The sequence below is a fragment of the Pyrus communis genome, chromosome 17 (assembly GCF_963583255.1).
Source record: "Pyrus communis chromosome 17, drPyrComm1.1, whole genome shotgun sequence".
NCBI lineage: Eukaryota > Viridiplantae > Streptophyta > Magnoliopsida > Rosales > Rosaceae > Pyrus > Pyrus communis.
In genome coordinates this window covers 20,380,934-20,398,816 of record NC_084819.1, presented here as the reverse complement: position 1 = coordinate 20,398,816, position 17,883 = coordinate 20,380,934, and the positions used below count along the sequence as shown (strand labels likewise).

The 17,883-nt window shown below is 37.5% G+C and overlaps 2 protein-coding genes across 2 annotated transcripts; one reads left to right on the top strand and one right to left on the bottom strand.

Moving 5' to 3' along the window:
* Nucleotides 1–1,967: 1,967 nt before the first annotated feature.
* Nucleotides 1,968–5,189, bottom strand: LOC137723491 (receptor-like protein kinase ANXUR2). The gene has a single exon (XM_068462684.1). The coding sequence runs from the start codon at nucleotides 4,879–4,881 to the stop codon at nucleotides 2,248–2,250; it is 2,634 nt and encodes an 877-aa protein (XP_068318785.1). The 5' UTR covers nucleotides 4,882–5,189; the 3' UTR covers nucleotides 1,968–2,247.
* Nucleotides 5,190–11,143: 5,954 nt separating this feature from the next.
* LOC137722549 (uncharacterized) lies at nucleotides 11,144–13,143 on the top strand. The gene is made up of 2 exons (XM_068461577.1): nucleotides 11,144–11,946; nucleotides 12,272–13,143. Exons 1-2 carry the CDS (start codon nucleotides 11,442–11,444, stop codon nucleotides 12,349–12,351), a joined length of 585 nt encoding a protein of 194 aa, XP_068317678.1. The 5' UTR covers nucleotides 11,144–11,441; the 3' UTR covers nucleotides 12,352–13,143.
* The last annotated feature ends 4,740 nt before the right edge of the window (nucleotides 13,144–17,883 follow it).

Here is a 17,883-nt window from a genome sequence, read left to right as displayed (position 1 = left end):
ATTGTTTGCAAGTGCATATTGAGATTTCTCCATTCAGTTTGGTTGTATTTGGCAAGATAAGGAAATCAGTCGAATATAATGTGACGTCTTATTTATACCTTTTGGGGCTCTGTTCACTGGGTGTCTGGTGCCCTTTGATGGTCATGTATCCTAGATTCCTAGTGCTTTGTGTGACTCAGAGTGAGTTAGCTATTTGTAAATTACTAAATTTTATCCCTTGTATTTGTGCAATAATTTATTTTCTCAAAAAAAGAAAAAAAGAAGCAATAATCTCTTGTTTAATGCAGTGTCAGTGAATTTGATGTTTATTTGTGAGTTAAACACTTGAATTTCTGTTTCTTATTAGTTGTATTTTGGCTGTTGTCGGACAGTTATGTAGTAACATTCTTTTTCCGTGTAGTCTACTAAGTTCTGTACGTTTCTCTGAACTCAGTCTTAGAATTTGACCTGGTTCACTTTCTGTGGAATTAGTTGGAAACTGGTTACATGCTTATGTGGGTTTGGAACCCTAGTCCTTCGAGAATGCTAACATGAAAATAAATTCGAACTGGCTGTGATCGGAGATATTTGGTAATACATGTTGTTATTCCTTTCTCATCTCGTTGTTATCATTGTCCGTTTCTCATCTTGTTGTTGGTTTCTGCAGTGATGTTTTTAATGTCCTTGAATTTTTTTACGAAGTTTTTTTCCGACTACAAGTGTTAGTTTGGGAAAAAAATAGCTGTTATTTTGTTTCTATAAAAGTTGATTTGCGAGTTTAGGCTTGTTTTGGGGAGATGCTTAATGGAACTTTGATTAGGTGTTTTTGCAGGCTTCGACGTAACACCGTCACGGATCAATGTCCAGGTTATAAGTCTCAGTGATCCAGGCATCACAGCTCACTTTGAATCATCTGAGAATCACTCAAGTACGGGCCAAGAGTCGGGAATTGTTACCAAATTTCGTTTGAAATGGTTGTAAGGCTTAATACTGTATCCGTAGATGGATCCTTCAAAAGGATCCCTAAAATTAGGTTATTGGACGAAAGCCATTAAAATGGTTGGAAGGATTAATATTGTATCCTTAGATGGATCCTTCAAGGGTCCATAAAATTAGGTTATTGGACGAAAACCATCACCTGAATGGTTCCGTAAAAAAAACAAAAATATTACCTTAAGAGTTGGGGGGAAGGGAAGCTTTTAATTTCTGTTGGACTTTTAGCGGCGACCTTTTAATCGCTACAAAAAATCTCTTTGGCAACGAATTGATTTGTTGCAAAAGGTTATTTACATCTTTTGCGACAACTAGCGAGGAATTTTATTGTCGCAAGAGAAAATTTATATCGTTTTCACATTTAAATGGTCACAAAAAGCCAGAAAATCGCTGCTAAAACATGAAAACCGCCGCAATAAATGAAAATCGTCATTTTAAACTTAAGACTCGTTACGTTCTGCTGATTCAAGTGCTTTTGCTTCTGTTTTCTGCTAGACATTTATCTTCCACCCCTTAAATACCACGGGCAACTCAGTAAAATCGTGGAAGAACTATTTTATGTCTTATTTTCTTGATGTTATATCCGCAATCTAAGTAGTAAGCCATGTAATAGCTTGTAAAATTGGAGGTCTTTCATGTTTAACTTTGTTTGCAACTATGACATATTTTCCACTTTATTTTCTGCAGCATGCATGCAAGACGTAGCAGCCAAATAGCGCAACGTATCTACACCGTCGTTGGGGTAGTATCGGCCGGCTCCGGCTCCACTGTTCGTAAAGTTTCCATCTTCGGATGCTACATTCTAGTTTTTATTTTTATTTTTTAATTGGGTTTAGGGTTTAGGGAGTATAATTAGGCTCACATTGTATGAAACCCAAAAATCTTTGTTTGTTTCTCGAGAAAATAGAGGAAAAAGTGTAAAACATCTGAACAATTCATACTCATTGAAACAAAAAAAATGAAGAATCTAACAAAACGATTCATTCTACGTTCTCTTCAGTTTCAACATTTTACAGTACATAATATATAGTGTATAGTACAAGATTAATATACTAGAAGAAAGACTAAACTTTATACAAATTATAACTTTATATCATATACCACATCGGGAAGAAAAAAGTTGACTTCTGTATGAACTTGTTTGAGTAGAGTACAAATAGCTATAGAATCATATATAGGAACCAAAGCAATTAATCTTGTAAGTTGGTTTGTATTTCTTCGATTAATCCCATATTGCTTTATCTTACAGCAAATCAGGAATCAAGAGCATATCGTTTATCGACCTTCTGGATTGACGATCTGTGAGAAGATTGCGCTGGTGTCGCCGGTGTTCTCATTTGTGGTGGTGTTGTTGTTGTTGGATTCTTCACCCAAATCACTCTCACTTCCAAGGCTCAGGTTGCTGTAGTGTATTGCCATCATGTTCTGGTTTCTCAGATGGGGGTCGTCAGAGTCACTTCTCTCGCGTCTTGAGGAGTGACTCGAGCCATCTGTGTCGTCCTGCAACTGGAGCGCGAACTCGAGGTTCCACAAGATGTCGTTCAAAGTGGGGCGGTCCATTCCCGATTCAGACAAGCACTTCTCAGCTGTGTCTGCGAATTTCTTGACGCTTTCCATGTTGACTTTCCCCTTGAGGTGAGGATCAATGTTTTCCTCCACAATTCTTTTTCTTTGACAATGTAGAGCCCAATCTGCTAGACTGACCTGTTCCTTCGACAGGCTAGGGTTGAGAGCCGGCCTTGCAAACAACGCCTCGAAGAGGACAACTCCGAATGAGTAGACATCAGATTTTTCTGTCAGTTGTTGCCTCCTGAAGTATTCGGGATCTAAGTATCCGAAGCTACCCTTCACCACTGTACTAACATGGCCTTGATCCATGTTGGGACCAGTCTTTGAGAGCCCGAAATCAGAAACCTTGGCCTCCCAGTTCTCATCCAAGAGAATGTTTGTCGTCTTGACATCCCTGTGGATGATGGTCCACCTAGCGCCAGTGTGAAGGTAGTGAAGTCCCTTTGCTGCTCCAATACAGATCTCCAGCCTTTTCTTCCATGACAGTTGACCTTGAGATTTGTTGCCCTTGTACAGATGCTCTCGCATTGTTCCGCGTGACATGTAGTCATACACCAAGCACATTTCATTATCTTCTTCACAGAAACCAATCAGAGAGACCAAATGTTTATGCCTCAGCTCTGAAAGCATCTCAATTTCGGTCTGGAATTCGTTAACTCCTTGCTCTGATTGTGGGTTAGATCTCTTGATCGCCACTTTTGTTTCTCCATCGATGACACCCTTGTACACCTTTCCGAATCCTCCAACACCAATGACATTAGACTCGTCGAAATTCTTAGTAGCATGTTTCATCTCAGGGAAGGTGAAACGCCTACAACGGCCTTGAGCAGCTGACGACAAGTGGGTGCTAGCATTGCTCTTGCCTGAGATTGTTGATTTGGTGCCACTGGTATGGGAATTTCCGTAGATTGGTAGCCAGCTCGTAGTGTGTGTATCACTTCCCGGGGCCCTTTTCTTTCGTTGGTACACAGCAATGCACAATGCAGCAACTATGCCAAAGGCTGCAGCTCCTCCAGCAGCTCCGCCAATCACGTGAGCTTTGTTGGTACCGCTTCCTTCCTGCTGCTGCTGCTGACTTTGAAAGCTTCTCTTCTCTTGCTCGTCCTTCGCCAACATGTCAGAAATCTTGGGATTAGGGCCTGCCAAGTTTTTACCCTCTTCGAGCTTGAATATCTCCACCCCATTGAGGAGTGAATCGTAGAACTGAGGACTTGATTTCTTCGAAGGGTGCAAAGCTAGCCAGAGGTCACCATTAAAACCCTCATTGGCCACTACTACATAATCTCTGTATGTAGTCACCCCCCTTCCTCCTGTCCATCCGATCACATCTGCTTCAGCCTCGGCGGTTTGATTGTTAATGTAGATTGTGAACACTACTTGATTGGCTTTTGTGAGGTAAAAGTCACAAAAGTGTAACCTCACAAGGTACATGAATTTAGCATCGACTTGGTTGAACACCCACGTGAGATTATAACCGAGGTTGATGTCCTTCTTCTCACCCATTGATCTCGAGGTCCTGTAGATATCAACGGGAGCAATGTACGGTGGCATATCCTTGTAGTCAATTTTTACGTTCTTGGCGGCCTCGTTGGTGACCCCAAGTTGTGCACCATATACATAAGCAAAGTCATCGTACCATGTCCTTGTTAGCGTGCCGGAGTCATTGGTTGGGGAAATAAACTGCCCCCCAATATTCACTCTAAACATGGTCTGCAAATTTGAACTCTTGCCGTCAAAAGTCTGGTCTGAAGACCCGACTATTGCAGCATCGCCAAACATGTCAGGGACTCCAATCAGCTCAATTCCATTCACAAATGCAAACCCCGAGGAAGGCGAAAAGGTGACCTCTAGGGAATCCTTGTTGAGGGGTGCCAACATATACTCCCTCATGATATAAGCTTGTGTAAGGGCCCTGCAAGTGATTGAAGCGCTAAAGTTTTGCAAGAGAGTGATGCCATTCGCGACAACCGAAAAATAGGACCCCTCAGCGTTGTTACTGCCATACACAGCTGGATAGAAATAAAGTCTAAGCATGTAGCGCTGCTTGGGTTGCACAGGCAACTTGTACGTGGTATTCGCGGTGAAAATCCTGGCTTTCATGTATGGAACCTCGGAAAGAAGCGCAGGGTCCTGGTACTGCGCTTGTGCCGAGGTTGTCTTTGATGAATCGGCAAGGTACTTCTTGTCCGGTTGCCATTTCCTCCCATCCGCATCTTTGGCCTCATTATCAGCGCCACAGCCAAGGATCAGCGAATCTGAGCCCGGGTTTGCAGCATTGAGGCCGTTCAAGAACACGGATGCAAAGGCGAGAAATAGAAGAATTGGTGTTTTGATGTACATTGCTAGCTAATAAAAAAGAAAGAAGAAGAAAAAGAAAAAAGAGACGGAGGCCGAAAGCTCTGCCAACGGCGTACAGGAAAACGGAGGACTCCGATCAATAATGAAGAAGTATTGAAGAAGTATTTTAAGTTTTCCTGTACGCCCGGAAAAACGAAAAACGTTTTTTCGGTTTCTGGGTTTTGTTTGTATTCTTCTTCTATGGATGATGGTGTTAACCTACGCCATATCTAATCAAGCTCAAAAACGGTTAGCAGTCTTACCTGGACCTCAAGGACTCGACCAGGCAAGACGAAGACATAGACAAACGGTTGAATATTTGGTCGTCTTTTTTTTTTTTTTTTTTTTTCTGTTAGCGTGGGAACTTTTGTTTGCCTAGTTCGTTTCGATTTCCGTTTCTGAGACGTCCGTTGTTGTTTGACAACCGGGAATGTAGTCAGAAACCGATGGTTCGGAGCAAGAATCGAAGATTGTACAGGTTTTGGTAGGTTGTGACAACGTTTGGAGTTCCTATTTGTAGTAAATAACAGGCTGAATTTAGCCCCTTTTTTTTAATGTTTTAGTTTCATAAGCTGGAGAACTGCTCTAACGACCTCCTGCAATGTAGAACAGAAGCATGGCCCAAGCTTTTAGGTCTCTTTGCAGTGAGATCTTTAACACAACGACTAATATGAAACCTCTCAAGTCTCAAAACTCTCAACCAACAATCTAAAGCTAAAATATCGATGGTGTTTCGTAGTGACTATAGAAGTTGAATATTTTGATCAACAAATGTTGTTTATACGATTGAACTCAAGACTTCTTATGACAAAGTAGAGATTGAATGTAGTTATTTACAGTTCTTAAAAGACATATAGTAAGTTTTTAAATGTTATTGACATTCTCAAAAGGTCATTCAAAACTTCTCTTGAATAAACACACGCACAAGAGAAAATGAACACAAAGAAATTGGAGGGTAACATTTTTCTGGTACCAATAAAGCTCTCTACATGAGTTGTCCTTCATTTGGAGGAGTGTATGACGATTGTTTATGAGTATTATTAACAACTCCCTTATTTTTTGAAGGAGACATTTGGTTCTCATCCCTCATTTGTCTATTTCATTGATTGAAGCCTTATGTTCAATTTTTGTTCAAGGCCGTTTAGTCATATCTACGTCATTGTTTCATTATTTACATATCAACATATTTAAAATTTTTAATCATTTTCAAATACATCCGTTTAGTGTTAGAAACATTACATTTGGTATTGTTGACCCTAAAAATTACAAAACCTACGTGGCGCGCAGGCCGAGTAACTAATAAGCTAACTACGTCCTTCGGTCGAATGCGGGGCGTGCCAACTCGTCGGCCGAGCCTGGCCGAGGAGTAAAATTTGTTGATGTAGCTTTGAGCGCGTTGCTGACTTCTTTAACTTGCGATTGCGGCCGAGGAAGGAACAAATCTCGGCCTTTGGATTCTCGAGCCTGAAGACAAGGCTGCTAGTTCTACGAAGTTCAATATTAAATTCGGCTCTCTGGGTGCCGAATGTAGTAACCTGGTAACACCTCACTTCGCCGAAAAGGCTAATGAGATGACCTCTGCCAATAAGGATTTGAAAATCCTTCTCGACCGAGACTTGGATAGATAACCAATCGGCCTCGACGCAGTGCTGTTTATCCAAACTGAAGGTGCTTCGAGAACGGCTGATTCTACGACAACAGTGCTGTTTATCCAAACTGAAGATGTTCGCCGGTTGCCTTCACAGTGCTGTTTATCCAAACTGAAGATGTGTCGGCGGAAAAAAGAAAATAAAAAATCTCAAGGTGTTGAGAGGTTTTGCGCAGGGCATTTATGTGTTGAATTCGAGGTCCTTTCTATGGTGTTCGCAGCCTTGTATTTATAGAAGCAGACACACAATTTGATTTTAATTCAAACTCATCAGCTAGAGTCTAGGTCAAAGACTTCTCAAGGTAAGCAACAACCTATCTTTTAGATATCATTTATCTTTAAACGATCCGCTGGATATAGCCAATATTAGGCTTAGATAATCCAATATATATTAAGAGATAATATTATGATTAAAACCACAATATTATTCCTTAATAATAATTGAAAATTATCTCAACCACTTTATCATCCAACGGTCTAGAACTTTACTCATCTAACGGCCTTGATTGTATGGGCCGATAGCGTAAATTTAGGTCCAAACATTGCCCCCCAGTTTCCTGGAGCTTCGGCCCATAAGCTGAATGGTTAAGGAAATTAAGTCTTTCCAGCCAGTCAGGAGTACCTCGACCACCTACTTATCAGGCCGAGAGAAACCTGTTGCTATGTTGAGCCGAGAGAACATGATCCTGGCTTCTTTTGACCAAAGAATAACTCATGGTTGAAGAGAAGTGATAAGCAATCATGAACCAAGGTTGAGAAGAATTAGGGGGTAGGAAAAATAATTTGGGGTCAATAGTTCGGCCGAACTTTCTTTTATTCGGCCGAAGAATTGTATTCGACCAAATAGTTTTGTAAAGTGGGCCGAGGCCGAGGCCAAGAAGAATTGAGTGTAGAACCTATATATATATATATATATCCCATTGTATTCGGCCAAACTTTCTTTTATTCGGCCAAAGAATTGTATTCGGCCATATTTTCTTTTATTCGGCCATATCGTTTTGTAAAGTGGGCCGAGGAACATTAGCTAGATACGTTTCGTGGCCGAGGAACTTCATTGTCGGCCGAGGTCTTAAAGTGGCCGAAGACCATCATCACATATATATGAATCCAAAGCCACAAAAAACAAAATCGAAACTTGGCCCATTGGCTTTGGAATGATGTTGTCGGGCATGCATATTTCTATCACCCTTTTTTTTTTTTTTTTTTTTTTTTTTTTTTTTTTTCCCGGGGGCTCAATGCTCATTGCCCCCCCTGTATTTTCTTAAGTATCGGCCAAGAGGCCGAATGGTTAAGAAAGTAATTTAGCACATGGAAATAAAAGTGGCCGAACCATAAATAGGAGGAGGCCAACGATGCTTTATTCCAAGCCGAGATCTTATAATATCAAAATTCTCAAATTGATTTCGCTCTAGGCCAAATAAAGAATTTTCTCCAAATATTTGTAACTTGGTGAAAATTTTTTCATTTTCGGCCGCCGAATGTGTTGAACAATTATTATGCCCCACACGCATAATTTCGGCTTTTAATTCAAACAACTTAGCCGAATGAGATTTCTCTATATCGGTGTTATCACTAATAATCATATTGATTGGCGTAGTTTCGGCATCTAAAACCATGTCTCCAATTACCATATCAATTGATGTGGTTTTATGGTCCGAAGTCGTGTATCGGTATTGTTCGTCATTGGAACACTCCTCTAAAGAAACATTTTCTGAGTCAATTCTTGGCTCAGAAACTTGAACATTTTCTTCTAGGCCTACCACACTTTCAGTCTCGACCGAAAAAATAGGTGGCCTTTGTTCCTCGACCAAATTAACAATTTTCTTAAGCCGATGTCTGATTACGGCCGAAGCGGAAAATTGCCCCCCGGTCTTTTCAACCAACCATTCTTCAAATGGAATCGATTTGTAGTCGAAAACGTAAGGAAAATATTTTCCATCTAGCCAGGTATTAAATCGAGCCCTATCCTCATTTACCCATTGTTCTTGCAGGATAAGGGGAGCTTTTATTCTCAACATATAAGCGAATGACTTTTGCATCTCTGTATGGCCACGAAGAATTTTTTCCACTTCCAAAGATATTTTTCGCTTCTCATTGTCTTTTTTCAATTCCTCTAGGAGCCCGTACAATCGGCTACGTGGAGCCGGATTGGAATCTTGATATATCATATAAACTTCGTAGTTTTAGCACTATGTCCCACTGGGCGTGCCAAAATGTTGACCCTAAAAATTACAAAACCTACGTGGCGCGCAGGCCGAGTAACTAATAAGCTAACTACGTCCTTCGGTCGAATGCGGGGCGTGCCAACTCGTCGGCCGAGCCTGGCCGAGGAGTAAAATTTGTTGATGTAGCTTTGAGCGCGTTGCTGACTTCTTTAACTTGCGATTGCGGCCGAGGAAGGAACAAATCTCGGCCTTTGGATTCTCGAGCCTGAAGACAAGGCTGCTAGTTCTACGAAGTTCAATATTAAATTCGGCTCTCTGGGTGCCGAATGTAGTAACCTGGTAACACCTCACTTCGCCGAAAAGGCTAATGAGATGACCTCTGCCAATAAGGATTTGAAAATCCTTCTCGACCGAGACTTGGATAGATAACCAATCGGCCTCGACGCAGTGCTGTTTATCCAAACTGAAGGTGCTTCGAGAACGGCTGATTCTACGACAACAGTGCTGTTTATCCAAACTGAAGATGTTCGCCGGTTGCCTTCACAGTGCTGTTTATCCAAACTGAAGATGTGTCGGCGGAAAAAAGAAAATAAAAAATCTCAAGGTGTTGAGAGGTTTTGCGCAGGGCATTTATGTGTTGAATTCGAGGTCCTTTCTATGGTGTTCGCAGCCTTGTATTTATAGAAGCAGACACACAATTTGATTTTAATTCAAACTCATCAGCTAGAGTCTAGGTCAAAGACTTCTCAAGGTAAGCAACAACCTATCTTTTAGATATCATTTATCTTTAAACGATCCGCTGGATATAGCCAATATTAGGCTTAGATAATCCAATATATATTAAGAGATAATATTATGATTAAAACCACAATATTATTCCTTAATAATAATTGAAAATTATCTCAACCACTTTATCATCCAACGGTCTAGAACTTTACTCATCTAACGGCCTTGATTGTATGGGCCGATAGCGTAAATTTAGGTCCAAACAGGTATATTTATATTTATAGCTAAATTTTGTATCACATATTTTTATTTTTAATTTGTACACATTTTTTATTTTGCAACCATTCTTTTACTTTGTACCAATTTTCTTTTTAGTTTTAAGTTGTACGAATATATTTATTTTCTTTGTACCAATATTTTAAAATGGTATTTGTACCCATAAATTTTTTTAATGTTTTGTTGACCTATAACATATTTATAATGTACTCATCCATATATTTATAATGTACAATGTACCACTTTACTATATGTAAAATGTACCCTTTTTATATATATAAAATGTACCCTTATTAAAAAATAAAACTTTTTTTTTTTGAAATAAAATATCTGATTAGATTTCACACCATTTAAATTTGAGAAAAAAAAAATTCCTATTTGGTATTAATCTTTGCATGATTTTAAGGAGAAATTTTTAACTATTTCCGTTATTAAATTTCTTAGTTAATACTAAAATTCAATATTTTGTCCTTCAATCAAAGTATTCAAATCAATAAAGTTGCAATCTAAGATTTCGGTCAACCAGGGAACACAACTAACAGCTCGTTTAGCTAAAAGATCATGCAAATGTGTATTACAGAGGTTGTCATCAATTGATCCAAATAGTAGCACTTGTATGTAAAAAAAAAAAAAAAAAAAGGTGATTTGATTTGCCACACTTTTTTTCTTCTTTTTTGAAGTGAATAAAGTAAAGAAGAATCACATAATATAAACTAAGCATAAGTGTCCACTATGAGAAAAATAGTTCGAAAATATTTTTTTATTTTATTATTATATTTTTTTTATTTAAAGGAAGACAACGGGTGGCAAGCCACCATTATCTACCTCTTTTGGGGACTGGGAAGACTCATAGAGACATTTCAGTCTCCTCCTGGACACAGGTCTGACTTCCAGACGAGGGCCACAAGAGGGCCACAAGTTTGGCTAGCTTCCACACTAGCAGCGGGTTTCGAACCTGAGACCTCCAGTTATTAGTTTTAAAAAAGTCTCGTAATCCGCCATTTACCACTGGATCACCATTCCAACTTGTGGTTAAATTAAAGAAGAATATTCCTCATATTTAAAAAGTGTAACATCTAGAATGATACTGTTGTCAAAGGTAGCTAGGTAACCATTGATCATGTTATCATTTTTTTTTAGTATCACTAGCTAAAAATCCAAAGACAAAACATACATAAATTTAGGAAGCATGCATGCACAAGATATTTGTTAGAATATGAGAAGATATGTACGTACTATGTACCTTCTAAAATTAACAAATTAATTAGGGAGGATTTTGGTTAGTGACAGTTTGAAACGGATGGTGGAAATGGCAACGGATGTGCGCGGCCACCGCAGGTCCATCCACCCTCGTTGTCCCCATTAAAGTTCTTCACACAACATCTGTGTTGAGCTGGTCGGGCTGGTGAGAGATCATGCACCTCAGAAACCCTAAAATATTGCTCTCTGATCCTTTCTCCTTCTGATTATCATTTTTGGGGAAGAAAAAAAAAACCCTCCCCCTCGCCCACCCAACCCCCGTCCCACGCTCAGATCGAAAGCACTTTCTTGTCCGGTTGGCGCGGTGGCTTCCTTCCGCTGCCGCTGCCACCACCACCACCTCGGGATTGAGTATATACACACACGCACGTATATAAACGTCATACCATACATTCATACTCTACACCATCGCGTACATACGTGCATGCATTTGGTTAATTAAGCAAACTCAACGTTGATTTGTTTAATTTATAATTAGTTACTTTAAAATGAAGGACGAGAACTTACACGGACGGCAGATTTCATCATCGTCGCCGTTATTGTCCCTTTCGTCCTCCGAGGAGGAGCTCCAACACATGCCGCTGGCGCCGCCCAAGACGTTGAGCCAGAAGCGCTTGAGCAAGCAGTTGTCCATGTGCGAGACGCCTAGGGACATCGCGTGGGAGAGGCGGCAGCGCCAGATTCTCAGCCAGGAGAGGAGGATGCATGGGATCAGAGACTCCGAGGACATGCATCTGACCGACGAGGACTTGCATGAGCTCAAAGGGTGCATTGAGCTAGGGTTTGGGTTCAATGAGGAGGAGGGTCAGAGGTTGAGCGCTACCTTGCCCGCTCTTGACCTTTACTTCGCCGTCAACCGCCAGTTTTCACTAAGCCCCGCGTCCACGCCGAATAGCGCTAGCGCCCGCCATTCTACGTCGTCAATGGGTGGACATTACTCGTCGTTTGGAAGCCCTAGGAGCGATACAGATGCATGGAAGATATGCAGTCCAGGTATGTGCTGACTTTCTATAATCACAAAAGTCTAACAAGAGAATATTTTCTTAATAAATATTATTAAACTAATCGCCACTTGATAATCAATAAAAGAAAATATGAAATGTATGGGAATTTCATATTATTGGTGACCATACTATGCATGAAATATTGTAGACAATTTATGATCATAGTAGTTAATTAGTATTTTGGATTAATTTTAACTGATTACATTGTATGTAATTATTCTAAAATGTTGGTAGTATATATATAGTTTCTTATACAACTTGATTGTGATTAGCATCCGTTGAAACATATTAATTTAATCTTATGGGTTTTGTAGGTGATAATCCTGAACAGGTGAAGACCAAGTTGAGGCATTGGGCACAAGCTGTGGCTTGCTCAGTGATCCAATCTTCTTGAAGAGTGGAATCATCATCAGATGGCTTTGCTTGTACAGAGGATCAAAAAGCAAAAGCAAAAGCAAAACACGAAAAAAGAGCTTGTTCTTGTTCATGAGTGAGTGGTGCAGATTAAGAAAATTGAAGTGTGAGATGGCTTTGCTTGTACAGAGGAAACTATTTCTACTTTCTAGAGAGAGAGAGAGAGACAGACATAGAATTATACAGGAAAAGGAGGAGAGAGGAGATCGAGAGGAGGAAGAAGATCGATAAGGTTATGATTAATTAGATATTAATTTCTGGAGTAATTTGTGCTACTAGTTGCCATATCAGAGAGATTGAACATGTTTAGTGGCATGCATGCATGCAAAAAACTGCAAATTAAGAAGGATCTATTGGCACTCATCAGATTTGGTTGGTTTGATTGGAGGATTAATCTGCTTAATTTTCTCATTAGTTTTGAATCCAACTAAATTTCTCTTGGTGCTCTGCGCAGAACGTTTATAATGTAAGATATCATTTTTGGGACACAGAGAGATTTGATGATGTATAATATCGGGGACATCTCACATGCATGCAACCACAACATTAGTAGCACATTCCGTTCCTATCGATCAATGTGAAAGTGGAATTGGAGGAATGTAAACAATTGCCTTTAATAAATAGACTCATATTCTTAGAAAAATTAATACTTTTATTAGTTATAGATGATAATTGTCAATACATATTGCATCGACTCATTTTTAGGAGAAAAATTTGGGTGGGGCTTTACTTGCCACTGGATTTGTTGAGTGACACTACAATCCAATCAAAACTCGTCACGTGACAAGTCTTAAATATTATCTTTTATTATTTTTCTTTAATATTTAAAACTTTCATAATTATATTTCCTATTAATTGATATAAGATTAATTTAAGATTTCAATTTTCCTCTGATCTCCTCTGTCTTCCCTTTTTCTTCTCAAATTTTCTCTCTGCCAGTGCCGGCTTCTTCCCCACGCTGTGCGTTTCCTTCCTTCATAAGAATAATGGGAAAAAAAATTAAACCATCTTCTCCATCTATAACGAAATAAAACTGTGATATATATATATATATATATATATATATATATATATATATTCTAACATAGGCTTGATGTTTAACAAAATTTGTCTGTTCCTTTTTCTTCATTTTTTTTTCCTCTTCTCATTCTCTCTTATTTTTCTTCCCCAGTTTTCTCTGCCGCGTGCAGTACTTCTTCCCCCTCTTTATTTCCTTTCTCCATAAGAATATGGGGCAAAAACAAAGTCATCTTCTCCAACTATCATGAAATGGAAAAAAAAAAAAATATATATTTATTTATTTATTTTTTTACAAAAGTTGTTTATTAATTTTTTTTTTTTCAATTATAAGCACAATTTCATTGCCCAACAGCTCGTCCTGTTTTATATATCTCTGAGTTGTAATTTGCGTGTTTATATTTCTCCTATAAAGGAATAGAATATTTTGTTCCAAACTCTAAATACAATCTTGCAGACTCACTCCATACCATCAAGTTGATCTTTTCACAATTTATTGGTTATCCCTCACTTTATTTTGGTTGAAGTACAACTATTTTGGTTGATTATCCATCTTTAACATGATGGTAGAAGTGGGAGAGAGAGAAGAAACTGAAGACTTCTACGGCAAAACATAAAAGTACCAAAAGGGAAGATTTGGGAAGAAAAAGAGGGAGGGGGAGAAGAAAAATATACATCAAATTAATCTCATGATGTATATTAATTAGTAGGAAAAATAATTATGAGAATTTTAAATATAAAAGAATGATAAAAGATAATATTTAAGACTTACCATGTGGCAAGTTTTGATTGGATTGTAGTGCCACTCAGCAAAATCCAGTGGCAAGCAAAGCCCCACACAAGTTTTTCTCAGGGCTCTGCTTGCCACTGGATTTTGCTGAGTGGCACTACAATCCAATCAAAACTTGCCATATGGCAAGTCTTAAATATTATCTTTTATCATTCTTTTATATTTAAAATTCTCATAATTATTTTTCCTACTAATTAATATACATCATGAGATTAATTTGATGTATATTTTTCTTCTCCCCCTCCCTCTTTTTCTTCCCAATTTTTCCCTTTTGGTACTTTTATGTTTTGCCATAGAAGTCTTCAGTTTCTTCTCTCTCTCCCACTTCTACCATCATGTTAAAGATGGATAATCAACCAAAATAGTTGTACTTCAACCAAAATAAAGTGAGGGATACCAATAAATTGTGAAAAGATCAACTCGATGATATGGAGTGAGTCTGCAAGATTGTATTTAGAGTTTGGAACAAAATATTCTATTCCTTTATAGGAGAAACATAAACACACAAATTACAACTCAAAGATATATAAAATAGGACGAGCTGTTGGGCAATGAAATTGTGCTTATAATTGAAAAAAAAAATTAATAAACAGCTTTTGTAAAAAAAAAAAAAAATAAATAAATAAATATTTTTTTTTCATTTCATGATAGTTGGAGAAGATGACTTTGTTTTTGCCCCATATTCTTATGGAGTAAGGAAATAAAGAGGGGGAAGAAGACTGCATACGGTAGAGGAAACTGGGGAAGAAAAATAAGAGAGAATGAGAAGAGGAAAAAAAAAATGAAAAAAAAAGGAACAGACAAATTTTGTTAAATATCAAGCGTGTGTTAGAATATATATATATATATATATATATATATATATCACAGTTTTATTTCGTTATAGATGGAGAAGATGGTTTAATTTTTTTTCCCATTATTCTTATGAAGGAAGGAAACGCACAGAGTGGGGAAGAAGCCGGCACTGGCAGAGAGAAAATTTGAGAAGAAAAAGGGAAGACTGAGGAGATCAGAGGAAAATTGAAATCTTAAATTAATCTTATATCAATTAATAGGAAATATAATTATGAAAGTTTTAAATATTAAAGAAAAATAATAAAAGATAATATTTAAGACTTGCCACGTGGTGAGTTTTGATTGGATTGTAGTGCCACTCAACAAAATCCAGTGGCAAGTAAAGCCCCACCCAAGTTTTTCTCCATTTCTAGGGAATTAAAATCCTCTCCAGATTTTTGTGTTCAGAATCGACGGTTCAAAATATTAGAACCACTTAATTTAAATCTTGTGATCCTTATTAGCTCATATTATTGGCCCACTTTACACAAAATCAAGCTCTTGAACTAGATCTCTCTCTCTTAAACGCTCCAAATTTCTTAATTTGTTGACTCCGAACATAGAAATGCAGCGAGTATCTCAACTCATTTCTTGGCACCGAAAATATTACTTTTGTTACTTTGGTTTTATCTTTATGGTCAACTTGTGAATTTTACTATCAATCAACAAGGAATGCAAGCTTATTACTCAAGAAGATCGGAGAAAATTCTATGCAGATCACACTGATGTACTCATAGTAATTAAAATTGATGTACTTTCATCCATGACATAAGTTTTAATCTGCATCGCACATTGTGATGGTTAAATTAAAAGAAAAACTAAACAGATAGCTAGAAGAGGGGCCAATAATATTTTATGAAATTGTTTTCCAATTAACAAAAATAAAAACCAAATTGTTATTTGCCTTAAACTAGAAAGGTACAAAATGTACTGAAAATCCTACTAGTATTAGAAAATAATTGATACGTGAATATGAGTCCTAGAAAAGTTTTAACTTTTAAAATTTTATGTATTACATTCTTTCTGAACCTAGAATGTTCTAAGTGTATCCAAAGCTTCGTCAACTATGTACCTTTGATTTTGTCTTTTGCCTTTGAAAAACAACCCTAAACATTTCTTTTGGGAAGAGCATTGTCTTCTTGATCACTTCATAGAAGGATGGTTACTTTTTCTTTTTACTAAAGTGAAATCTAATATTGCCAATAAAAAAAATATAGTGAGCGAATACAAAACTTTTGGAGAAGTATTTGCCTAAGACAGTTTTGAACTCGTAACGTCAAGTAGAATCAAAATTGTCTTATAACATAGTCAGACAACATCATTGAAATTTTTTTCCGATAAAATTGAGTAACATGGGGTAAAAATAACTACACTTCAAGTAAAAAAACTCAGCAAAAAGTAAAGTTTGCCTTTGCAAAAATTGACCCTTTTTCTTTGTGTTTCCCATTTGCTATAAACAATAATCATCCTCATCAAACAATCCGAATCCTTGAAATTTGGGGGTGTAGTCAAACTCGGATTTGAGAGTATTTTAAAAAACTTTAAAATCCTAGTGTAGTCAATTAAAAGATTTTAAAGGATTTTAGAATCTATTCAAATCGAGGTGTAGTTAATTAAAATATTTTAAAGGATTTTAAAATCCATCTAAATCTAAGTGTACTCAAAATTAAGATTTTGGAGGATTTCAATAAGTTGTGGATTTTGTGGGATTTGAGAGCAAGAAGTATATATAACCAAGACTAAAAAGAATCCAACCTCACCCCCTAGGATTTCAAGTCCTTTTCCATATCTGGTCAGTCCTCAAATCTCTACCAACCCTAGCCACACACAGGTAACCACCATATAATTTGGTGGAATCTCTTATTATGACCCTTAGACCTTAATTAGGCATGTATGATCATCGAAGGACATCATTGATCTAGGATTTTGGTTAATACTACTCTCTTGCCATTCTGATTTTTTAATGTTTGTGGTACTACAAGCACTATTAAAGTACCACAGCGTACGCCTGTAGCAAAAAGGCAGTCGATGATGAAGGTTGTTGGTGGTGTAGTGCTCAAAAGCTCACCAAAGTTATGTTGAACTATCAATTGAGAAAGAGATGGAGCCGTGGTTGTGTGAAAGGGGACTCGAAAATGGAAGGGATAAAGTGGCTATTGAGTACAGGGCAAGGGGATAGATTTTTCCCTTTTTTTTCAATAAAAAAATTATATGAAGATCCACCACAATCTACCAAAATCTACAAACGAAATCCATTCAAATTCTTTAAAATCCATATTAATTTTGTAGGAGTCTTAAATCCTCCTAAATCCTATCAAATCTATCACTTTCTATAATCACAAAAGTCTAACAAGAGAACATTTTCTTAATAAATATTATTAAACTAATCGCCACTTGATAATCAATAAAAGAAAATATGAAATGTGAGAATTTCATATTATTGGTGACCATACTATATATGCATGAAATATTGTAGATAATTTATGATCATAGTAGTTAATTAGTATTTTGGATTAATTTTAACTGATTACATTATATGTAATTATTCTAAAATGTTGGTAGTATATATATAGTTTCTTATAAAATTACCAATACAACTTGATTGTGATTAGCATCCGTTGAAACATATTAATTTAATCTTATGGGTTTTGTAGGTGATAATCCTGAACAGGTGAAGACAAAGTTGAGGCATTGAGCACAAGCTGTGGCTTGCTCGGTGATCCAATCTTCTTGAAGAGTGGAATCATCATCAGATGGCTTTGCTTGTACAGAGGATCAAAAAGCAAAAGCAAAACACGAAAAAAGAGCTTGTCCTTGTTCTTGTTCTTGTTCATGAGTGAGTGGTGCAGATTAAGAAAATTAAAGTGTGAG